This window comes from Motacilla alba, chromosome 2, assembly GCF_015832195.1.
Source record: "Motacilla alba alba isolate MOTALB_02 chromosome 2, Motacilla_alba_V1.0_pri, whole genome shotgun sequence".
NCBI classification, from domain to species: Eukaryota; Metazoa; Chordata; class Aves; order Passeriformes; family Motacillidae; genus Motacilla; species Motacilla alba.
In genome coordinates, this window is record NC_052017.1 from 73168759 (window position 1) to 73195309 (window position 26551).

Below are 26551 nucleotides of genomic sequence, written 5' to 3' on the forward strand. Positions count from 1 at the left end.
TTTTCCCTACCAGATTTCTGCGTAACTTATAAGAACCTCTAAAATATATAAATAAAACACAACGGATCATATTTGGGTTCAAGATAAAACACATTTTTTTCCCAAAATAATATAAATTAGCTAATCATAACACAAAGAGAACAAACATAAAGATGCTTTGACATAATTTTCAGTCTTCCAAAGAGATAGCAGTCTTATCAAACAGATCTCTCACAAAACAAAGGTCTAGATTCCAAAACGTTCATTTATCCTGTATGCCTCTTTTTGTGAGCTGTCTCACTCCACCCTAATTCTCAATTTTAATAGGCTTACTGGGCTGTTAAAGCTTTACCTCATGTAAATCTGGATGATTAGTACCATTTCAATTAAAAATTATTTAGCTGCAGAATTCCAGCAACCTAAGAGTAGAAAACAAAGGAAAATAACATTACCTGCCCCCAAGAAGTCCACTATTCACTTTAGTAGACATGATACAATATCTGTCCATAATGGATACAGTATTATTAAGAAAATGTTTCACTTAAAATGTGCCTATATATACACATATATATACATATAGATCCATATGTTTCTTATATATTACATAATTGCATATTACACACACATTAGATACATGTGTTTTTATACTATCTAATTATTATTTTTTCAATTAAATCATTAAAATAGATATGATAATTGATTTCAAGTTTATAGCAACACAGAAGATGAATTATAGGAATGGCATCTACATGTGTGCTTTTCTTCGTTCAATGAATACTTCAGCTTGAATTCTGTTATAAAACAGCATTTTTCCTTCTTACCAGTCATATAGTCATTTTGGAAATTTTCTGTACCATACACAGTCTTCAGAGAGTCAGGAAAATAAAGGTAAGAAAAGTGTTACCCTGGACTCTCTTGTCTGACTTCTACTTATTTGAAAAGTGCTTGATATTTTTCCTGCTGTTACTCATCTTTTAGTAAGCATGAGAACAAACAGGTTACAGCATTTCTCATGTATTTTTCTCAATATCGTGCAAAATGTGCATCTGAAATTTTCCACAGTGACAGAAGTCCTGACGCTCACATTTACTTAATTTTGTACTACCTTACCAGATGCCTCAGAACACTGTCCACAATAGTTGTTTTTTTTTTCCCCTACAATCTCACAGATGTGTAATGCTGTAAAATTAAGATCAAGAATGATTAAGATCTGTACAAGTATCAGTTTTATTCCTTATGAAAGTTGTTCATATCTTCATATTCAAAATAGATTGCTCACAGCTAATTGGAGATTAAAAACAAACAACCCCCTGCACCAAACCAGAACAATACAATCTAAGTAAATGTCCCCAAAGTATGTAGGTGTGTGAATATCTTACATTTACGTGTCAATAAACTCCAAATTCTCATCAACGCTTCCTGCCAGAAAGCCAGCTCAATAACAGTTACTTCATTCTATTCCAAGACCAGTGATAAATAACCTGTGATAAATTAGGCTATGTACACAGTAAAAAAAAAAAAATTGAAAGCTTTATTTCCTCATAAAGTCAAAATATGTGACAGTTGTGAAAAGAAATTATCGCACACCCAAAGTATAGCCACCTTTTTAGTTCACAGATGTGGTTTAGGAGAGAGGAAGGTTGAAAAATAATATTTCATGGTCCAGAAGACTGATACTTACTGATTTCATGACTACAATTTTAAAAGACACCTTGGCTATCAGGAAGGTGTGTCTACCTGAGGAAAATAAACAAACTGTTTAAATGCATATGTCAAATTAATTTTCACTGATTCTTAATCACCACAGTATTTAAGCATTTTCAAGTTGGCTCAGGCATTTTTAAGAGTATTTCCCAAGCAAGTAATTTGTAATCAGCACCTTTAACTTTCTTCAACTAGGAATATGTCCATCTGTGAGATATGTCCAAATGAGGTCATCCCCATGATTTTTTACTGTGAGAGGAGTGTTGCACTAAATCACCAATGAACTTCCAATTGATTTGCAGACACAGTGAAAATCCAACAGTCTTTAGCAGAACGCTTTTGCCTTTGAATCATTTGGCACATTATACTTAAGGCATTTGAAAACTTTTGAAGGTAAATGAAGTGCCTAGAGACAATAATAGCAAAATCTCTTGATTGGCCATACTTAATATTCTAGACAAATACCTACACCAATACACCCACACACACACACATATATATACACTTACATTTGTGTTTACTTATATATATGCATGCAGGCTCTAGAAGTGTTTTGCTTTTATGTGAAAATGGTACTCTAAAAAATGTACTTTTAAAAAGCAAAAAATGGAGATAATCCTGGAATTTATTAATTTGCTTTGTTTTAGACTCCATTTCTCCTCAAAATTATATCTTTATTGTTATTTTAGCAGACAATATCCAGAGTATCTAAACATCACAGAAGCAATAGATTTTCATGAATCACATATTATAAACTAATGTAAATTTAGGGCTGCCATAATACTTCATTGACTGCATTTTTTATGGAAATTGTTGCTTTCCACAGCTGTATTATTGTTTAAAGAGAAAAACTTTATAACTACCCAAAAAAGGAGTTCCAACAGATGACAAAAATGATCTCAAGTAACATAAAGATGAGGCCAGCCTGTCAAAGTAAAAACTATGTTCTTGCTCATGATCATAACAGAGATTTTAATGTGGTTTTAAAATGAGCCTGTTTGCACATCTGGCAAAAATACAAACTCTGTAAAGGTTCCTATTAATTTGTATTAGAGACTAAATTTCAAAATGCAAATGAGAGTAAGATTCTAGTTCTCCTTCATAGATAGAAAATCAAAAACTCCTAAAGAGATACATAAACTAAGCTCAAAAAGGAGCAAATGAAAAATAAGTACAGAAAGTTAGCTTGCTCCTTCTCAAAAAAAAAAAAATCATAACTTTTAGTGTTGCTTTGCAAAATACAAACCTGTACATCAGAAGTGAAACTTTGAAAATTGTTTCTTTTAAGCTTGTTTTTTTTTTTTTTTATTTATAGAAAAATGACTTAATCATAGAAATGTTATTTCTTCACTACTCTTAGCTTCCTTTGTTCATGTAGTACAGCTTTAAGATGCTTTCTGCTCTGCCCTTTTCTCAAAAGCAGTTGTGGTCTTCCAAACAATTTCTAAAGTTCTTACTTAAAACCCTATAAATAAAACTAAAGCCTTCTTTGAAACTGTTGGCTAGGAGTAGGGATTTTTAACCAAGAGGTAAGCATGCTGCATCCTTTATGAACTACTGCTTCTCTTAATAAGATCAACAGGGTGAGCTCTTCCTATGGTTAATCATAAAAGCAGCAGAATGTAGCTTCTTTCTTTTGGAGTATTCCAGAAATTAAGATGGGGCATAGGGTGAAAATTGCCACTCTCATCTTTAAACAGGAAGCATGTTGTGGAGCTGTTGTGATTGACCTGTCATGGAGGGCAGCTGCCAGTTCATACAGGTGGCCTATTTCCACATCCCCTGTGTGCAGATTAGGAGCAATCAGGCTGATTTATGGCCATATTACAGCATTAGTTGTGGCTCCTTCAACATGTCAATTTCATTAGCAACTACTTCTAGTTGGATCAATCCTCTGTACATGCTGCAGTTTCAGCTCCAGAAACATATTACCGGTGAATTTCACCATTATTTTGAATTGAAATTTTGAGGATAATTCTGGGATTAAGTATTTTAATTGGAATTTAGTATATTTTTAAACATAGACTGTAGACACTTGATCTGCCTTAAAAAAAAAAAAGTGTTTTCTAATTGTAAAGATGTACAGTGTATTGAACAAAATCAAGACTTCTAAGCTGCAGATCATTTATTAAGGATGGCAGATAATTTTTTATTGTACCTCTTTAGTCATTAGAAAATGAAATGTAAAAGCTGATCTGCATTAACACTTGAAAAAGTCTGACTTCTCTTTTCTCTGTTTCATCTCTGTCATTTGATTGCACCAATATTAGTGTTTCAGAAGTGACTTTATGTTGAGAAGGGGAAAAAGGAGCTTCACAAAAGAATAAACTTGCACAGAGTTGTTCACTCACCAGTCCTTCAAATTATTCCTCATTCTTTTTACTGTTACCCACTTGTTATTGCATCAATAATGCTTTTCAAATTCTCATGCAGGGCATCTGATGCACTTCACAATTACAATTACTGCCAAAGGAAAACTAAAGTTACTGTATCAAGGTATCAAACAGCGGGAGGGTGAGTGCAGGAGACTTGGCTCAGCTTTAGCCATTCTTTCCTAGTTCAGTTTCTGACATTATGTTACAATGGTGTATGTATTTTATTCACTCACAAATGCAGGCAGATTATAGACAGAGCAATTTAGTCACATTACATCTCTCTGTGTGGTGAGACAATCACTAGTGCTTGGTTCCTGCTCTAATATAAGTTCTCATAACACAATCTAAAATGGAGTTTCTTTCTGTTATAGAAAAGGATGCAGTAAACAAAACCCCAAACCATCCCAATGCAACACACACAAGAAATTATGAGCATTGTTTCCTCATTTTGTTTACAAAATATAAAGCTCTGTTTCTTAAGTAAAGGTGTGCAAAAATAGCATCTTGTATTTCTGAAATGAGTGGTTTGGTCCATCTGCTTTTACTGCTATGGACTGAAATGGAGAGGAAAAAGTAGGGAAAGTAAGGCTACAATGGGCAGCAGAGCTTGGTTTTCTTAAGTCTCTCACAAATTACTTTTAGTCACCTTAGCAGGAATTGTAGTGTGTTTTTACCTACACCACAGCAGTGCAAAGTTTGTGATTCCTGGGTTGGAGGTCAGTGGATATCAAAACCAAGGGCACAATAACCACATACAGGAGCTAGTATATCAGCTGATTTCTCAATCAAAAATTTTATGAGACAAGATACATGAATATAAGACAGCATGTTTTCAAGTGAAATGAAGCTTCACCTCATAACTATGCAATAGATTATTAAAAATTGTTAAACTTGGTAAAACATAATTCATGAATTATTTATTGACTGTTCTCTTTTATGCCATCTTTTTACCTGCTCCCTTTTGTCTTTTTAAGATATTTCTTCTCAATATATATGGCCGAACTATATTTTAAGGTCCTTTCTACTTTTGCTATTGCTCTCTTGAGTCTAGCTCTGCAGGTTGCATACTTGTTCTAAGTTGGCTTTATTTTCTTTTTTTCCTTGATCATGCCCATTTACTCCTCTTCTGCTTTGGATCATGTATCTATTTACCTGTTGAAACTTACTCCTTTTCTGATTTTATTTGTTCTTTTTCTTCACTCTACAAAATCTTTCGTGCTACCAACCTTCTGACCCTTTCTACATAAAAGGAAGACCAATCTAGTGAAAACCTCACTAAATTGTGATCATGTAAAAAAGAGCACAGTCGGGTTTGTGGTTTGCTATTCTTTCAGCTTTCTAGGTAGATTTGTTTTCTAATCAAAACATAAGAGTTGTATCTCAACCTTATTTAGCCCTGTCCTTCACATATGAAGTAGCCAGAAGGGATGTCATCCAGCTGATGTGATAATGAGGTACTTGATGGTGAGCCCAATGCCTCCCTAAACTTTTTAGGATTGGATTAGTACCACATAGCTCCTATTCCATCATTTGTCTAGTTCATTGTCTTGTGCTCCAGAGAGAACAACCGACTCTCAAAGACAAAAGCGATTTAAAACCCCTCAAAATTTCTGTAGCTCACTTAAAATTTCACTCATATTTTCAGCAGGGGCATCTCCAGACTACATCTGCATAATCCTTAGAGATATGTTGTCTGAGAAAACCACAGGTCCATTCATCTTCTTTAAACTCCTAGATATACAAAATTCCCAACTTTGCCTCCAGAGGTTTTCCAGAGCTTACCCAAATACTTTCCACTTGTAAAAGTAACCCTCTCCTAAAATCTTCCCTCTGTAAATAAACTTGACAAACTGCAGATTGCTATTGTGTTTGAAAACAGGAAGCAAACATAAGAGCTTCTCCTTTAGGGAGATAAAGTCCTTCCTGCCTCTCCACTTACCCCAGCTGGTCCTCTATTTCTGAAAATGAAACAGACTTTCTGCACATACACAGACAAAACTCCTCTGTAAAAGTCAGAACTTTTCAATAATTGCCAGTTTTGACAGAACTAGACTTTAAAAAAAGAAGAAATGAAGCTGTCTCATAATGTAAAACACACCCTGTTTCAGCATTTTCAGACTGTTTTATTTCCAAACAAATTTTTGAATACTTTATACCAGCCAAGGAAAGCCTAAGCCTTCTAATTTTTTCTTAAAATCAGAAATTTGAATTGTTCTGAAATACTAGTTTTACAAAAATTGTCAGAATCAAAATGCATTTTGAACTTACAGATTTCCCTTTTGAAAAAAAAAAAAAACCAAAAAAAACCCTCCAAAAAACAAAAGACCTGATTCTAAATGATATTTAAATCACTGTCATTTTTTTATCCAACATTCATGGTAGATATGAAGCACACATTACTAGCAACATAATCTGCTCATTTTCTTCTCCCAAGATGGAGAACACTGTTTAAAATGAAGGTTACAGAACAAGTTATCAGTAAAATTAAAATTTTCCAGTAGATGCAGATATATCCTTCTGACTGGCAGAAACTGTTGTAACTCATGTCAGCCAAAAGAGCCAAGCAGGAAAAAGAGTTGCATGCTGAACAACATGACTTCACATGAAAAGATAGCAAAATATGTGTCTGTCTCATCTAGTGGAAGACCTCTTTTGCACTGCAACAATCCTCCTCAAGCTATTTACTTCAGTTTTGCAATGGACTCTGGTATCATACTGGGAGACCTAATTATACCAGAGGGACTCTTTCAAACACTTAAGAGCACAAAGGAATGGAAAGCATGTTAAACATAATTCATAAAAGCATTCTCATTTCAAATGTTGTGGGGTTCTTTTCAAATTTATGGCTCACTCTTCATGACTTCTAGTAATCTGTGTTGTGACACTCAATTCTGACACTTCCTAGATATAAAGGGATGCTTTCTCTAAATCTAATAGTGATCTTTTTTGGGTTCTACATTTTTACATGCACTTACATGAATTTTTATGCATACACAAACTCATGTACTCCTTACAGAGATTTAGATTTGTCTTCTCTCAGGTTACCTTAAAAGTTTACCTTGTGCATTTTGCTGCCCTTACATTAGGAACCCATACATCATGTGACATATATGTCATCAAAGTGCTTAAGTTTCCATTCCCAAGATAAAGAGAAGAAAAAGAATGAGAAAATAAAAATAAAAATAGGAAAAGGAAAAGGAAAAAGAAAACATATCTCTTGAGAACTCTGAGATTTATTTACCATCCTAAAATGGATTAGACTTGCTGGGTTGATTTGGGTTGAACTGGACCTGGCTTTGCGAAAGAGCGATGTTATACTACTTAGACTGTTATTGCAGTTATTCTCACATTTTCTGTGCCATCCTTCACACCAATTTGCTCTGTGGCACGTTTTATCATGGCTGGCTGCCAGAAGCCCACCCAACTGCTCTCTCACTCCCCTCCTCAACAAAACTGTGAGAGAAAAGAAAATAGAAAAGCTCATGGGTTGAAGTAAAGAGTGAGTGATTATTTATCAATTCCACTAGGGCGAAAACAGACTTTGAAAAATTAATTTCATTTACTCCACATAAAAATAGAGTTAGATGGCGAGAAACAAAGGTAAGCTAAAATAACTTCCCCCACTCCCTGTTCTTCCAAGACTGTACTTGTTTCCTTCACTCCTGCTGTATTCATCCAAACAGCCTATTTGTACTTTAAATCAAGCTGATTTCCTCTGACAAATGTGGTAAGAGGCTGCTTGTGAGGTAATCTAGACTGTAAATAAACGAATGAACAGATCATACTGTGGCTACTTTGCCCCACTATTCAAGTGGGGCAAAGATAAGGCCTATTTTTCTTTGATTAAAAATTTTTGCCTCTTTACCAATTATGCCATAGTTAATATTGAGTTCCTTTATTTCTTTGCCTTTATTTCACAGTCACTTCTGATCCAAAAAGCTAAGAGAACTTTCTTATCTCATGAAAGAATGTTGCTCAAGTACTGTCTATCATTTGTGATCATCCTTCTTTTTGACACAGCAGACTGTTGGCAGAGTTAACTGCCTGCTGACATTGAATTTTTTGAGGCTATACTCTTGTTAATAATTTTTCACAGTTGTACTATTAGTTTAACAGAAATAGGGAGATTTGTAATACTATATTTTTACCACATTAAAAGTTTTCTGTACAGTTACATCTTCTGTATACTCCTCAGCAGCAATAATTATATGGCACTTAGCCCTCAGGAAACAAAGACAGACATTCCAATGAGACAAACACAGAAGTCTCCCAAAGACTGCCCTAAGCCCTGTAATAACTGCTCTAAAAAAGAACAAACAAAACTAACTCAAAACAAATTCAGCATTTTTTTTCTTCACAAAAACAGTACACCGGGGAAATAAAAAAAGAACATTCATGTGCATTTGGTTGTTATAACCGTATTCAAACTTCTGTGCCAGTCCCATGACAGTGCCTAGATCAGGAGACCACAGAAAAAACTTATTCTGATTAAGGCATTTTGGGTCGGGTTTTTGGCTATGGACAGTTAAATTATTCTTGATTCTTACCTTCTAGATGCTACAATGTCACACAGTATAAGCAGATTATTCTATTGATTATGTTTTTTAATCGGCTAGCAAGATTAACTTGCTTCTCTGAAAGCAGATGGGACTAATGGAACTTTACGATTACCAAAGAACTGTCTGGATTTTTTTGTCTGGATGAGCAGTTCTGCTGGGCACTGCTAGTGATTAAAATGTCCTTAAATATTCATTTCTTTGGGATAACCTTTACAGCTCAACTTGGCACACAGATGACCTCTAGCTGATTAACCAGGCAAAAAGTAATCCAGATACCTGACGGCAAAAATGGTCTTCAGAGTCTGATGATTTTTGACAAAGCATTTTCACAACTTTTTTGTGCTGGTTTGTTGCAGAGAGAGAATTATTCATCCTCTCTTAACATGCTCTTCAGATAACCTGAAATATTGGGAATTGCTGTGTAGGTAAAACCATTATTTTTAAAGCTCTATTACGTACTATGAAAAAAAATAGTTGCATCTAACAGGACCTGATAATAACGTACTCTCACAAATCTGTTTTGATAACTCTACTTTTCCTAATCCCTGGGATATGCTCAAAAGCAACAGTACAAATGATTCACTTCAATGTCATTAATCACAGGTAAATGAGGGTCTTCTAAACTTACAGTCAAGGCAAATATTTGCCTCCAAGTTATCTGAGGGAACTTCAATCTAGAGAGACTGAAGGTATAAAAAAAGAGCACTAAGGAATTATATCAATTTAGTCAACAGTACTTGGTAGAATTGTTCCTTGCAAAGAAATTGAGATATGAAAAACAAACAAACAAACAAAAAAACCACAAACAAACAAAGTTCCCTCCCCTCCAAAAAAAAAAAAAAAAAAACCAAAAAAACCCTGGCCAAAAATAGGGTAAGGAATTTCTTCTCATCCAGCCTTCTTCCCCTGGCAAGGAGTCAAGCACCTTTGCACCTCTAGCTATTGGGCTGCCTGCATCTGTCTAGACATTTGTCAGCTCTAGATTGTGTGAGCAAAATGTATTCTGACATCTAAGTGCTAAGGAAAAAAAAAAAAGCTTGTGAAGGATACTTTTGTGCTTTTATATCTTGTAAGAAAGGCTTTACAGAAGCTTTCATTTGCTTCCAACCCATAAACTACACCAAATGTATTGGCTCACAGTACTCATAATCCCGTATATCCTATATTTTCTTTTTTATGATCACAGGACAAAGGTAAACTATTGTCACATAAAATAAGTGAAAAACATCACTAACATTTAATGTCCTATATTTGCCCAATAACTTCGACCAAGAGAGGAAAAAAAACCAAAATCCCACAAATAGAATTTCTTCTTGCAGAACCATTTTTTTTTTAATATTTTTTTAGGTTTATTTATTAATGAAGCCAAACCTATAGGTGAATAGTTTCAAATGAGGTTGTGTTACTGCCAGAGAACAAACTTCATGTCTGTTTCATCACCAAAAAATCTAATGCTGTACTGGGTTTCAAAGATGTGTCAGTCCTTATATGTTTACCTTGTTTAACTGAAGCATGAATCGTATGTGATAATAATTTTAGGTCCAGTCACCATGAAGATGGGATTTTATTTTACTGTCTCTTGAGCATGATAACTCTGGATTGCTCCAGTGGATGTTGTTTGATTTCTTACTGAATTCAATACTGCAACAACTGTTCATGATTTACAAGAAGTAGATGCCTTCCTAAAATCTGCTGATTCTTTGCTTGATACCCATTCAGGTACATCTGTTATTCAGGTGACAGCCACAGACGCTGATGATGCCAACTACGGGAACAGTGCCAAAGTGGTGTACAGCATCCTCCAGGGACAGCCATATTTCTCAGTGGATCCAGATACAGGTTAGCAATCCATTCAGTCTTACTGGAATCAAAATAAAAGTATATTTTTTTCTGTTAAAATAATATTAATGCAGAAAAATTTCTTTTCTTGGTATAACTAAGATTTCCAGAAGATGATTGTTAACTGCAAAGGCCAAAAGTTAAAAAAAAACAAAAGGTGTAAAATTAAAATTAAAATTAGTTACAAGCCTATTTTACACCAGCTTCTGGGAATTTCATCTGTTTACCTTTAAAAACCATAAATAGGAACTGGACATCATACTATAAGGTAAAAAAAATCTTACAGGCAATTAACTATTTCTAAAAGTTTGGAATAAATCCCTGACCACTGATTTTTAATCAGTTAATTTTTAACTTAAGTTTTTTTTTTTTTGAAGCTATATTATGATTCCAAGAGTTATGGGAACCGAAGCAAGTATCATTAATGTTTTTAAGTTGAAAAGAATGAATTGAAGCCTTTTTCACTCTTATGCAAGAATTTGGATAAGAGACAAATACAAACTAAAAAAATGAAGTGTGAATTTTGGATATCTATGACTCAAAATTAGGGTTCAGAAAATAAAGATGTTACCAGAACTCTCCTCTTCCAAATATCTGATCCTAAGGCACGCAAGACTAGGCATTGTATTAGGTTTTCTTGCACGTTATCAAAATTATTCTGGTATTTTAATTGAGAATTTAAGCGCAATTCTGTCCAGAATCCCTGAAGTTCCTAATTCATTAAGAGTGCTCAGATGATGACTAACTTTCTGTTGAAACAATTTGGGTTTTTTCTAAATACAGCAAAGACATAATATGAAAAATATAATTAATGACAAGGCTACAATTTTAAAAGGGAGCATAGGGATTTTGCATTGGATAAAAGTGTTTGGATTTCCCCCCTTTTCAATCTCTCTCTTTTTTTTTTTTTTCTGTTTTCTCCAGTCCCCTACTCAAACATCATTACCAGGCATGAGCAGGGAAACAGGACCAGTACCATATGGGCAACAACTGATGGCAGCAGGTGTTTAGGCAGTCAGACAGTAAGGGAAACACCTAGCCTCTCATCTTTGGTTCAGGGATTATTTTCTCATTTTAATCCAATTTGCTGTTTTATGTTACATGTATTAGCAAGCCTAGGTATGATAATCAGAACCTGGTAATTCTGGCTCAGACAAAATGTCATAACCACTAAGCTGCAGAGGTTTTTTTCTTTATTTCACTCACTTGCTAGAAGTATAAATTTTCCAGGGTTGCCCCTTTTTTTTTTTTTTGTGTGTAGTATCAAACTGAGCCTATAGTGAAAGACTTCTTCTGAGAAAGAGAAGGAAAGGCTGTGAATCCTCCAAACGGAAAAGGACACTATGCTTACATTTTCCCACTTCACAAGAGAAAGCTCTGCTCACTCCGGCTTTCAAAAGCCACCACTTTTCTAAATAAAAATAAAAAAAAATAAAAGCTTTGCTTGGTTGTCAAAAAGGAACTTTAATGAAAAGTGGTGTACAGCATAATTTTTGGTTTTCTTGTCTGAGATGTTTATTTTTTTTGCATACTGAAAAAGTGTCTGAGACATTCAAATTACAGTTATGAAATCCTTCAAATTGGACACCCTAAAAAGATTTTTCAAAACTAATTTTAGACTCTTGTCCAGTTCTTTTATTAGCTGTAACCCCAGATGACTTACAGTGGACATCACTGAGCATCAGAATCAATGATCTATTACAGCCCAGAATAATGAATCCTGGGCACGTTAGAGTTCAGCCTTGTGCTATAATATCAGAATGTCACCAGGGCTGAAGATTACACAATATATTAAATAATAACTGGGGATAGAAACTGCAAAATTTCATTAATTCAATGAACGTATTTATATTTTTGTCATTAAAAGAATAATCAAATTGATTTAGCAAAACAAAAACAATGAATAATATCTGTTACATTTTTTGTCTTTTTTCTTAAAATCACATTAAAACATCTATAGATTGAAAGGTTTATTGCAGTATACCTTGTTGTGATTGCTATGGATTATCATCTGCGCAGTGTATCTGACATGAATCCGTCTAAGAGCTCTGAGACTATAGTGGATGGGGCTTCTCCTTCACCACTCTGTCTCTCCTTTTTTTTCACTCCTTCAAGGCATAATCAAGACTGCTTTACCAGACATGAGCAGAGAAAACAGGGAGCAATACCAAGTGGTCATCCAGGCTAAAGACATGGGAGGCCAGATGGGAGGATTATCAGGGACCACCACCGTGAACATCACACTGACCGATGTCAACGACAATCCACCTCGCTTCCCCCAGAGTATGGAGTGCCTAAGAGTTTGATTTTCCAAAGAACATCTCAAAAATCAGCTGGTTTGCTTTGGCTATCTGGAAGTGTGGGGTTTTTTTATCACTGTTTTTGCAGTTCTTACCCACTGCTGTCTCTGTTTATTTTGCAGCATCCCAAGGCAAATGGGAATCTCTGTCTACATTTTTTTAATATCAAATTATTTGTTGGAATGATAAACTTCTCATTCTTACTCTGCTTACAGAAATATAAACTGTAACAATAGTTTAGGCTAACTGTGGGGACTTTAGAGGAATTTAACTACAAAATATAAGGATATGTTCTTGGAAACACTTTTAGTTCCTTGTGTTGAAGCAACCAAATACATCTCAGGTTTTCTAACATTCTGACTTGCACAGGCAGAGTTGATCAGGTCATTTGTTCTGCTGGCAGTCTAAGCATTTGCTTTAGGTACCAGTAATCTGTGTTCAGTTCTTGAATGATTTTGGCCAGTCTGACACAAAAAAATAACGTTTTTTAAAAATATCTTTGAACAAGGAAAAAAAAAAAGCAAATAGCAGAAAGCTGCGCAACACAGAAAGCCTCAGAGTAATACCCTACAAAAATCTTTTTATCCTAGGCCAGTGTTTAAATCCAGTCTCATGTTGTTACAGTCAGTGTCTGATAACTGTTGAATAGGCTGCAGATAGGAGAAATTTACAGCCTCAGTTCAGTGCCTGCCAGAAAAGTGTCCACATAATAAAATTTGAATTGCTTGTTCAAACTGATGAGAGACCTGGCTCTCCTTACAGATCCACTAAGGACTGAACAAAGAGAGTTGCTTTATAAAATGCTCTCCTGGACTTGAAAAGCACTTCAGTACCATGGCAATAAGTACACCCAGAATAGTACAAACTGTTCAACCTAGTGCAGATTTACAAAAAATATTGGAAAATTCTGACAGCATGGAAGAATGGATCTTTGGAATTATAAATTACTGTTCTAATCTCTATCCATGATAACACATTTCTTTAAAAGAAGAGAGAGGAGGGGAAGTACTGCAACCCTCATGAATATAATTTCAATTCACATCAGAGTTCACTTGATGAGAATCACCTTCACATGGTAAATTCAAACATCAATTTTTAACTGAACTTTATGTTCGACTTCAAGAGGAGATACTTTTTAAAAATATATAGCATGATGCAACCTATAATATTTTGGCAAATAGGAATTCTGGAACCTAAACTATAATTTATGGTAGGACATTGCATTGTAAGCCTCACTGTCGAATAAAATAAAATAAGATAAAAGAAAGAATGAAGAACATATAGAACTGCAAAATGATTTAAGGTTTCCAGTCCCCTTAGCCTATGTTCTTCATGATGTTCTTCTTTCAAAATTAACTGAAGCCTCAAGTCTATGAAAGTTTGTCTGATTATTTCAATAAACTTTAGGATGGGTATTTTTCAGAGAAATTTGCACAGTTTGATGCCTCAAACAGTGTTCTCCCTAGTATTCTACTTTGAACATCACTGAAACACATTGTGTGGCCCACAGATGGCTTGCTGTGGGATCTTCTAATGCTGCAGTTTCAGTTCTGCTGATGATCCTTCCCTCTCGTTTTCTTTCACCTCAGCAGGGTGGTTTTCAATACTTTCTAGGAAATCAAAGAAAGAGAAATATCGGGCAGATTTGATTTCTTCTTAGGTAGTTATGAAAAGAGGTACACCTTCAAAAAACTATCTGTTCTGGAAGTTTGCTTTTTATGAAAACATTTGTCTTCAATTTTCTCTCATGTGAAGCAACAATAAGTAAAATTGTTGCCCAAAGTAGAGGGTGAAGGGCAGTTGCAAGCAACACCAGTTGAGACCCGAAAATGAATTTCTTACAGGGGCTAGAGAAAGTAAAATGTCACTGTGAAGTAGTGGCTGTTCAGCCTGCATGAAGAAGAAGCATTTTCTGTTTTGTTTTGTTTCCTAAAAGTAGTAGTGAAAAATTAGAAGACGTAGGCCTAAACTGAATTAAAATGGTACTATAATGAAAGCCTTACACATTTTGAATTCTATTGTACTCTAAACCAAATAGTCATCTCACATGCAGAAATGTGTAGCATTCACACAGCACCACAAAAATAGGAATGCTTTCAAACAAAAAGGCACTGAAGGGAGTTATTTATCCAGAAGGAGTAATAAATACCATGACTGAATCTGTTCTTATTGGAGATCTGGCTCAGCTGCCAAGCCCTTGAATTTGTCAAGGGTTCAAGGCTTAAAACTCATGGTTTAGCTGCCAGGAATCCTACCTTTCATCCCATTTGCAGACTGGTTTGAAGGAGCAATATACATTTTAGTCTGTGTGGATCACAGAAAAACAGGCTGCTGCTGAGTTTTCACTTACAACCTTGAAATTGTAACAGCAATCACAATTTAGCATCAAGCATTAACTTCCATTTTGCTACACGTCTATCTAAATATAAGGTATTTTCAGGAGCTCTCTTTTGTACTTAGTTTTTAGAAGTGGGGACAGAAATTCATTCTGCACTTAGAATGTTGATGTATTCCTTGTATTAAATGGATCAGGTCAGGATCCTTTAGGTGTCTTAAAAGGGCATATAAATAGAGGAAATAGGGTTGTTGCAACAAAGAGAGTTGACTGTACTTTACTACAAGTCAATACAATTTATATGTGTCATCTTCAGATCCTTTGAATAAAGGTTGTACACTTTATTAGGTGTTAATTTTGTCAGATTCTTAAGGTATTTCTCCAATGCTACTATTTCACTCAGTAAAGTAATATGAATTTACATGAAAAAACAGATCAAAAGAAACATCAGATTCTGGCATGTTATGCGCAAAGTATCAAGCCATCAGATGTGTTTGGATTTTTTTTTTTTACATTTTCTTGGTAGCAAATAATAGAAAACACTGAATCTGAATTTTTTTTTTCTTGCTAGTGAGGAAACATCTTCTATGTCTTCTTCTTCCTGATGAAATTCATCTGATTAATATTTTTCTGCTACAGCATGTCTTTAAAATTAGAATTTTTTTTTAGAAAAAATGCTGTCAGAAAATACATTTGAATTCACTTTTCATACACACAAGCAAGAGTAAAGGATCTGTGTAATCAGATTTCTTTCTAGAACACTCAGATTACAAAAATAGCAATAGCAATTAACATGTATCCAAATGCCCTTTACCATGGCATTTTAGCATGTGTTATCAATAACAAATGAATTTATTATTTTCAAACAGAACACTTACTGGAATATATTTCAAAGTAATTAAAAGAAAAGTCTATTCTAATTTAGTATCTTTCCAAAATCCTCACTGATTTCTACATCTCTTGTTTGAGAACAACCTTGAGAGAACAAAACAAAATCCTTTCCTATTTCTAAATATCTCTAGGTACGTTTCCAGATTAAAAAAAATATATATGTTGGGCTAATAATTAGGGTAAGAACTGGTACCTTACTGTTTTGCACCTTTGTCCCCTAAAACGGAAGAAAAAAAAAGAAGAAATAGTGTTATATGGCTTTGAAGAATAACTTGAATTTTTTGACTGTTTGTCAATCAACTTCAAATCCTGTTTTAAAGTTTAGTGTGATGACCAGCAGCATTTTTCTTACAGTGTTTGGAACTTCAAGTTACTTAAAAAATCTAGGTGAAATTGAAGATAATTTTTATTCAGAAAAAAAGAAATGTTTCTCAAAACAATAAATATTTGATTTTGCTCTTCTAGGCTCCTACCAGTTCAGCTCTCCTGAATCTGCACCACCTGGGACTCCTCTTGGCAGAATTAAAGCCAATGACCCCGATGTGGGAGAAAATGCAGAGATTGAGTATAGCATCTCCAATGGGGATGGATCAGATATGTTTGATATCATCACTGACAAGGACACACAGGAAGGGATTATAACTGTCAAAAAGGTTTACTTTTTCTCCCTCTCTTTTATATGTACTTAGCTCTTCAGGTGTTACAGTTATTTTTCTTTTTCCAGAGGAAGGGAGGGTAGATCTCACAAGGGGTCAGGCTGCCAAGGAGTTGTTGTATTAGTTTTGTTCTTCTCTTTCTTCAGCAGGTATCTGTTATTTTCAAGTCTCAAGGGAAATTTACTGGCATGTCACTTCACATAAAGCAATATTTCAGGGGCTGCTGTCTGTTCAATATATAGACTCTCACACACAGTACTTTCAAATTAGGGCTGTGAAAACCCGAAGAGGTTCAGTTCACAGTGGGGTTTATCAGCTGATTGCTGTGCTAAGACTTACAAGATTGGTAGGCTTATCTGGAGCTTGATGAATTTGCACATCCAAGACTAAACACTCCCCCTCTAATCTGTTCAACAGCCAGTTATCCCCAGTACCTAAAATCTGTCTTGGTTTAAGTCCAGTCTAGGTGATACTTCAGTTGTTACATGTGATGTCAGTGAAACTCCAAAGAGCAAAGACATTTGGAGAAATGTAATTCAAAATACCATGCCTGACAACATTGTTGGTTGCTTTTCAGAATTCAGCCTCTTAAACTCTGAACATTTATTTTTATTTTAGTGTTATTAAATATATCAGTAACATTACTTGATAACTACCTATAAATAAAATACCAATCTATAAACTGATTTGGAAACACATATACTTGTTTATGTATATGTGTCTATGAAGGTCTACCTACATATAAATATATGGAGATGGATGATGTAAATGTCACAATGTCACATGGATTGAAAATCAAACTTCACAGATTTTCTTTTTACTGAGGAACACTGAGACCAGGGACAAGTCTGGTTTGTTCCTAGTGCCAAACAGGCATGGGTAGATGGTAATGGGTAAAAGAAAGTAAAGAAAAGATAAATAGGACAGAGATCATTGAAGAACTGGAATAATTGCTCTTTTTACTGCCAGTGTGATGAGACAAACAAGACTTTACACAACTCCTTGTTGTGGACTGAGTAAAACTTCCATGTTTCTATCTTTTTGTTTTTATATAACTCAAAGCCTCCTGTTTTTTCAGGAACCTGAACAATTAATAGGCAGAGGGATCATAACTGCCTTGCTATCCTGTAATAATACTTATTTTTAATGTCTAGAATAATATCTAATATACTCCATCTTCCCCAATATGGATTAAAATTTTCAGGTTTTGCACCTAAAAATGTTTCTCCTTTTGATTCAGACTGTAAAACTTACTTGTAGTTTTTTTTATAATGTGATGTAATTTTCTTTATTATTATTATTATTTGCTCCTCAGCATCTGGATTTTGAAAAAAAGGTGTTATATACCCTAAAAGTAGAAGCAAGAAACACTCATCCTGATCCTCGTTTTCTTCAGCTGGGGCCATTCAAAGACACAGCTTTTGTCAAAATTTCTGTTGAAGACATTGATGAACCTCCAGTGTTCAGCAGACCGTGGTATTTAATAGAGGTAGATGAAGATGCCAAGGAAGGAAGCATTATTGGGCAGGTTGTAGCCCAAGACCCAGATATAGCAAAGAATGCAATAAAGTAAGCCATCATACAATATAAAATTCATTAGATGTGGGTCAACAGAGAACGATGAGAGTGCAAGGTAGAAAGAGGCGGTTTGGGTAATTAAGCACATGGGGGCTGTTGGAAAGTGTCCAAGAGAAATATCTATGTGAGTTTGTGAAGGAAAATACAATTAGCACAATAAACGGTGCAGAGAATGCTTTTTAAGAACAGCCTACAGGAACCAGCTAAAAAAAAAGGAGATGTCAGCATTTAATTGCCAGCATGTTCTAGTAGTTTCACCAAACTGTTCATAAAATTATTATTTTATGCTATCTAAAACATTCAAAATTTTGTATTTCTGTGCTTCCTGATGCTTTATAACAGCCACACTTCTGTACATATCATCCATGTTCCATAACTTAACTATTTAATGATCACGGTATATTGAATAAGAAATGATTGCAAGAAAGTCATAACAAGTAAGAGTTCAGTGCTGTGAAATTGCTGTAATTGTTACCAATCTGCTATTATTATCTGCAGTGACAAACACAGCACTTAAATTTGTCTATTTACCATGCAAGTGATTATGAAAATTGATCTCTGCATTTCTGAACAAGCCTTCAATGTCCTACAGCAGTATGTGTTGAGGTAGGAGGTATAAGAGGAGGAGGGAAATAAAATATTTTTAAGGAAAATGTGTATAAAATCTCAATTTAACCTGATATTGACTGCCAGCTACTAGGCTGATTAAAAATAGCTGTAAACCAAGTTTTTCCATACTGAGTAAGAACAAAGAAAAAGCAAGTATAACAAAACAAGATTTTAAGAAGTTTCATCTTAAAGATAACAAGATAACAATTTCTTAAAGAGAACAAGTAATTGAAAGATTTTTCTCTCAAGTTTTGTGGTCCTTGTGACACCTCAAAAATAGATTTTTTAAATTGATACTTCCTTGTGTCTGCAATATGTGTCCTTTGGTGACTGAGTTCTCTAAGAAACAATTAATTTGCAAAACATCTTATCTAAAAAAGTTCACTTTTAGTTATTATTCCAAAATTCACGTTATGAGCTAAAATGCAATTTCAATTATAAATCTAAAAACCACCTACATAATTTTTTGCTCATCATCCTCCTCACTAGTCTTAAAATTGTTTCTAAGTATTTGTAGCATGCAGGTAGTTATGGGAAAGCTTAGGTTAATTGTAAAGGAAACATTCTTGCTTAAGCACAGTTAAAATTGGAGAACATTTAGAGGTGGTTGTGAACTAAACTGGAGACTGCAACGGGAGATTGCGATGCTCAATTTTACTGTATCTTGACAGATATTCTGTAGATCGACACACTGACCTTGACAGAATATTCAACATCTATTCAGGAAATGGATCCCTATTCCTCTCGAAGCCACTTGACCGAGAAGAAACTCCCTGGCACAACATAACTGTCATAGCAACTGAAATCAGTAAGATGAAGATAAAATTTATCTCAGAAGAATATTTGAACTGGGAAAATAATTAAATTCTGCAGTTTCTATTACTTACTTGTTTCATTAGTTTTGCCCTTTTCCAGATATTATTGATAGACAAGACATCTTGAAACACACATATAAAAGTCCAATTTATTATTTTAAGATATGTTTTGCCCATTTTTTACAGACGTATTTAGGAACTCAGGCTCAGTAAAACCAGGTACAATATACATTAGATAAGTTAACTGGTTCCTTGAGAATTTAAAACAAATAATTTGGTGCAGGTGTGATGCACTGGCTCTATCCCAAGTTAAGTCTTTGGGAAAATCCTTGAGAGGAGGAGGAAAAATATCCCTGACATACAAATACATTGTCAGAATAACCTCTGTAGATGAGAAAAATTATGCTTTACCTCAACTGATTTAACTTATCTCAGAAAATGGCTTTGTTTGAAGTCGAGACTAGGGAAATTTTTTGCCCTCCATATCTGAAGTAAACCCTGGGGTTAATCTTTCACCTGGATTCTTTTCTATTCTGTTAGATACTTTCAGGCTAAATGTGTCTTGCCTACCTTTTTTCTGAGGCAACAGTCATCAAAGGGGGAAACAGACTGATTTTAGTGAAAAGGAGTCAATGTGCTTAAGAGTCTGAGGGTTGGGTAATATGGAGAGTCATATCCCCATATGATGAGTCATATCCCCATTTTCAGAAAGATTTATATCTTTTACCATTTCCTTTAAAATGCTTTTAATTGTTTGGTTAAAAATGTTCTACATTTTCAATATGCATAATGTGAGAATCCTCTCTGGCAATACAATACCTTGAGTTTGGAAGTTTCTGAAGATTGATTGATGATCTGATGATCATATTCTGCATATGTTATTTTATTATTTTGTTTTTTTACTGTTAGGGGAGAAAGGACAACTTTGGTTTAGGTTTTTTATGGTTTTGTGTTTGTGTGTGCTTTTGGTGGTAGTGTTCACTCGTACTGCTTTATTGATTTGAAAAGGTAAATGATCTTAACAGCTCAGCCTCATGGAACAACTTTTGCAATGAATGATTTGCTGAACTAATATAAACAATACAACTCCATAACAACTCAGTGACCTGTTTTTAATGCAAATCAATTTGAGCATACTTTATATTATATATACAGATATATATATAAAATAATAAAAAACTTGTTTCAATTATAAATAGGACTTTAATGTATATATAATGCATGTCATCAGAAAATGAAATATAATTGTTTTAGTATAATCAAGAAAATTGAACATTTCCAATATCTATTGAAAAAAAAAGTATTGGATTATTTTCATTTACATATCTCTTTGTATTGTAATTTTTTTTTCAGATAATCCTAAACAAAGTAGCCAGATACCTGTCTTCATACGGATTTTAGACATAAATGATCATGCACCAGAATTTGCCAACTACTATGAAACATTTGTTTGTGAAAATGCAAAAGCAGGACAGGTAAACCAATGCTTATATTACCAAAGAACTTGTAAGGAAACTATCCTGCTGTGCCATCATGCAGACTTCAACATATTAGTTTGAACAGCAGTAGACTAACCCAGCCTCTTAATTTCCTATCTTCTGCAGAAAATACAAGTTGATTAAAAAAAGGCATAAAAGATGAAGGATAATATTGTAGTACAATAGCATAGAATATAATAAAAATGACACTTTTTCATTTCTAATATCAGAAAATATTTTTCAGAAATAGTTTTACATAATGCTACAAAATGCTTTACGCTGTACAATAATTCCATTTATTTCTGGATTTTTATCATTGACTTAGGTAACGTAGCAACACCTTCAAGTACATGAAGAAGGAAAATCTTTATAAGACCTCAATTAAGAAGATGTGTGAACCAAACTTTTTCAAAACTAAAGGGCAATGCAACTGTTTCTATTATTGGTTAAAACTCAGTCTGGTATTGAGTTGAGTCTGGTCAAAGGTCATGTATATCCCCTTCTAAACTACCTCAGAATTCTGTAAAATTCTAAGCAACAAGAAAAAAAAAAAGAGAATGAAACAAAGTGATAATTTGGATTTGAGCTAGTAGATAAGCCAACAGAACTCAGAGCCAGCATAATATGAAAATGTCTTGATATTGTTGCCATTACAACATCATCTATTTATGGTAATATCGCTCAGTCCTTCAGTTTTAAATCCTGTGAAGAAAGATTTTTTTCAGAAAGTATTTACAAAAGAACTGGCTTTAGTAGCAGATAGGGTATTTTAAGATTCTCTCTCCAAAATGGCTCATGCAGGAGCCTCTTTAGACTGATTAATTTTTGACTGGAAGAAAAATGTTGAGATAATTATTTTCACTAGCACAGACGTGAGTGGGCTCCTACCCTAGGAGAGACAAGCCAGGATGAAGCCCTAAGAACAGCTTAGGTCTCTCCTCATATCTCACTAACTTTAGGCTGTCATCATCCAGCCAAAACTGTCTGGCTTCATGGAAAATATGTGAAAAGGATCAGAATATATAATATTTTGTTTTTCTTTAGAGCACAGTGACCACGCAATATTCAAAGACTTTATGAAGATGGGCGATATGGATACGCATCAGGAACCATGCTCATGTTTTACCTGATTATCTGCCTGCCCACTGTTTATTTAAGTCACAGAGGCTTCACTGAAGGTAGCATAGATGGTACCTGAGATGAGTTTAAGCTTTTCAGGTATTACAGAACTCTATGCAGAGCAAGAACATGTGTTCTTGCTCAATTCAGATCTAATTCAAGTGATGTTTAATGAATTGTTTAAGAGATAGAAAAAGAAAAAGAAAAGGGAGAAAAAAGAGGATACAATAGATTGTAAGATTGTAGGGAGACTGCATAAGATTCATTATTTTTCATTCATTAAACGCAATAACAGAATTCAGGCAAAATGGGTTAGGATGGAAGAGGATACTTTGATTAAAAAAAAATCAGTTCCCTTTGAAGAGGTATTTGACAATTTTTTCATTTTCTTTTAAAGAATACTTTACTATTTTCCATGTAAATGATATAAATAAATGAATATACACATCAAAGGAAGTGATGAATTAAATTAAAACAGTGGAAGGAATTATCAAACCAGAAAGATGAAAAAAGATTGCTTTTCATAACAACTAAGGTTTATAATCACATCATCCTGTCTTAACCAGTGACATAAATTGCCACTTAAGAATACAGTTCAAGCCTTACAGAAGGTACAAAAATTCTCAAAGCTTTTGGCTATTAGACCCACAGAGTTTTACTTTATGACTTTTAAGCTGCTTTTTTCCATGCTGAATGCATTCAGATAATTCTTGCCATTAAGTTCAGACAGCTGCTGTAGAGCCTAAATTCTGTTAGTGTAACAATGTCGCATTACACAAGACAAAACTGAGGTAAATAAATCTTAAAATCTGAGTGTGATGACCAGTAGAAAAGTGAGCCATGTATTTTATTTGCATAACACAAAGAAAGGTTCAAAAGCTTAGAAATTAAGATCTAATTGAAATAATCTTGACAATTTTGCCAACCAGCAAACACAGTTTTTGTCATATATTTCAAGAAGCTCAGTCCAGGCATACTGGCTGTCAGTTTCCTTAATCCATTTTCCATCTAGCCTAGCATACTTGGTGAAATACCCATGAATGTATGAAATATCGTTTGCCTTTCTGGTAAATTCTGTGGTTACCTAATAACAGATATGACAGAGACCCATTAGATAGGTATGCATGCTGTTTTCCAGACTTCCTACACATCTAAATTACCAATGCAATTTTAGCAATTATTTTCCCTCATTGGAAAAACTCACAAAAATACTAGAAATAGGGTGTGCACAAAGTGGAACTACAGAAAAATGAGAGATCCATTTTGGTTTTCTATTTGTTAACAGCTGAGGTCTTCAAGAGAGGCACCTAGAATTCATATCTGAACATTTACGTGTAATTGACATAGTATTTAAGCAAAGAGACTACCTTCAATACATGAGAGTACTTTTATTTTGGTGCTTAAAATAGCAATGAATGTAGAAATATGAACTTGAATGTTTTGCCCAAGGGTGCTAAGTTCCAGAGAACCTGTATTGCTCATGTCTAGCAGTGTCTGTATAGTATAAGAAAAATGGAAACGTGTTCATTTAGTACTATTTCAAACTATTTTAGAGATCGCCTAAACCAGCTTTTTTATTATAACCATTATTGCTTCTTGACACATCACAGCACTGCTTTTGCATCTAGTACCATAACAAAAGAATCAGATAGAAGATAAATGTATTTTGGGTTTTTTTGGTTTTTCTTGTTTTGTTTTGTTTTGTTTCTAACCAGGATCAGTTATTAGTCACACTGCTCTCTAAGTCTCAGGTGCATCAGGAAGCATCAGAATGATCAAATATTGTTCTGTTCTCTGCCACCAAGCAACAGTACTCATTCTCAGCATCAACAGATACTAGATGCTTTACTCGTGGTTTTCAGATAGCCTTAGGAGGGTCATAGGAAAAAAAAATCCTATAGAGTTTCTCCGACTCTTTTGTCTCTAAGCAACAATGGTATGACTGGGGAAAAACCTTATCATAAAAGGTTAATAAAAAATTATGTTTATTAGGCTGAAACACATTTCTCACCATGAGAATTTTATTCCATTGGCTAGTACTACTAGAAAAGTAGGGAGTAGTAAAGAAAAGTAGGGAGCAGACTTCCTCTCATGCAATTTAGAAACCCCTAATCCTGAAGCCCCAGGGACTGTTGTGGGGAAGGCTTTGCTACAAGCTCTCTTATGCCCTTGTCACAGGAATTAATTGGGTTTTTTTAGCTGGATTAGAGGGTGAGTACTCTCCATGGAAACCAGGAAGATATACTTGAGAAGGAGACTGATTTAAATGAACAACTTGTTGGTAAAAATTTAGCTCCATAGTTTATTGCATAGTTTATTGTTGGCAAAAATTTAGCTAATTTCAACATCCATCAAGAAAACAACCTGGGACGCTATTTTTCCCCTCTGAGGCAATATTTTTTTCCTGCCATTCACAGGCTTTCAGACATCAGAATGTAGAAAGTTTGTTTCCTCCTTCAGAGACCTGGCTGATTTTTCTTTTCATTACTCTCCATACCCTCCCTCTCTTTTTGAAATAGAGCAGAGAGAGATCACTTTTTCTCAAGCATGCATTGCTAATTATCAGTCATGGCTTTATATACGTGGTAGCTGCTTCACTAGGTAGGCAAATTTTGGCTTATTTTAGTGAGAGACCCATGCTATCTGTCTTTTTAAGTAAGAATTGAAGTGAGAGTTTTCCAACTTTTGATAAACATTCAGTCCTGCTTAAAACTGCCAACACATTTGTAAAACAGAGCCAAAATCTGGAAACCAAATTGCTCTGCATTACTGAACATGAAGTTTTGTTAAGTGGCAGGCATCTATTCAAGCTTGTACACGTGTGATGGAGGCTGTTTTCTGCAGCAGGGGTATGGCCTAGAATTGTGTCTGTACAAGTGCGATTACTCGGGCCCATAATGACAAGATGGACATCCACTGACAGCTGGATTGATTTTGAAGCACTCCTATGGGCCATATCATCACGTCTTTTCCTTAACCTTTGTCCCACACATTTATGCTTGCTGTTAGAAGTACGTTCAAGGTTAGCTAGTGATTGACCCTACTAGATCATACAGGCAGGAAAATGGGTAAGAGGAAGAAAGGATAGGAGAAAAAAAAAAAAAAAAAGCTGTTCTTCCATCCTTTCCCCATAACATTTGCACATATTGTTCTCATGATTGCCATACATAGTTTCTCTCACAGGATTTTTTTCCCCTATAGTTTCTTGTAGACAAAGTGGTGAGGTCTTTCCAGATTCCTAGAGAAACACCTGCAGCACCAAATAAGTTCAATAACTTCCAAGACAGCCAGTGCTTTGAAATCCAGAATTTCTGTTCTCTTCTATACCACTTCTTAAAAAATGTTAGACAAAAACAAACACTAACATTTCCTAGACATTTCTTTCTCAAGTGCTTAGAGATACTTTATTCCTCTGTTGTACAACAATCATGCTCTTAACTAAGAGCATGATATAACAAAAAATGAAAGCCCAGCTGCTTCAAGTGGATTAAAAGCCTACTCCTCTTTCCTGTTACATCCAGAAACAACAAAAAATTCAAAAGTTGTTACTGCATCTCTATCTTAACAATATCTTTGTCTAGTGGTCTTTGTGACCGGAAGTACAATTTTATGCTATATGATAATCACATTGTATTTAAACTTCAGAAAGATGAACTACAACACCGACCATCTTTAAATTTCTGTGAGAGTAACATTATTTTTCACCATATATAGAGAATTTTGAAAGAAAGAATTTTGAAAAAGAAAAGGGTGTAGAAATAAAATAACAACCACCAATACATTACTGTTTTGAAAAGAAGTAGCAGCAAAATTCTTTGCAAACATTCTATTTGTCTCAGGTTTTGTTTTATTAGTAGAAATGTTTAACCTGAAAATACATTGTTTGTGCCCACCCATGGACCTCATCTTGTTCGTGTTTCTCCAAGGAACTTTTCAAAGCAAGTGGCTGTAGTTTTTAGAGAGTACACCCTAGAGCCAAGGTGCAACAGCCATTTATTTGCATGACATGCCAAGCCAGCACACACTGAAAAGCCCGTCTTAAAAGCATCCAGATGGTGCTGACCTCTGTGCTGATAAAGCTTAACATTTGCTTTAACGGTTCCCATATTTCCTTTAAAGGCATTCCCAAGGCTGAGCCTACAACCAAAACCTTCTACTTGTGCAGCTCTCTGTGTATACAAGTGCCGCCTCAGGAACACTAACAGCATGCTCTGAAGTGCACAGAGACCCTTCCTATTTCAGAATTCCCTCACCTAGCTTCTACTTGCTTGCTGTCTTTAAAACAACTTGAAGAGCAGCCTTTGCCTAAGGATA

At 34.7% G+C, this 26551-nt stretch overlaps 1 protein-coding gene across 4 annotated transcripts in view; it reads left to right on the plus strand.

The window, feature by feature from the left end:
* Positions 1-26551, plus strand: part of CDH9 (cadherin 9) — a 92146-nt gene that overhangs the window by 57963 nt on the left and 7632 nt on the right. For 3 of the 4 annotated variants that reach the window (XM_038127850.1, XM_038127853.1, XM_038127851.1), the window contains exons 4-9: positions 10337-10456; positions 12572-12739; positions 16448-16635; positions 17954-18207; positions 19497-19633; positions 20994-21115. In XM_038127850.1, coding sequence (XP_037983778.1) covers positions 10337-10456; positions 12572-12739; positions 16448-16635; positions 17954-18207; positions 19497-19633; positions 20994-21115 — 989 coding nt within the window. The remainder of the gene's footprint in view (positions 1-10336; positions 10457-12571; positions 12740-16447; positions 16636-17953; positions 18208-19496; positions 19634-20993; positions 21116-26551) is intronic. The other variant, XM_038127852.1, reaches the window with a different exon arrangement.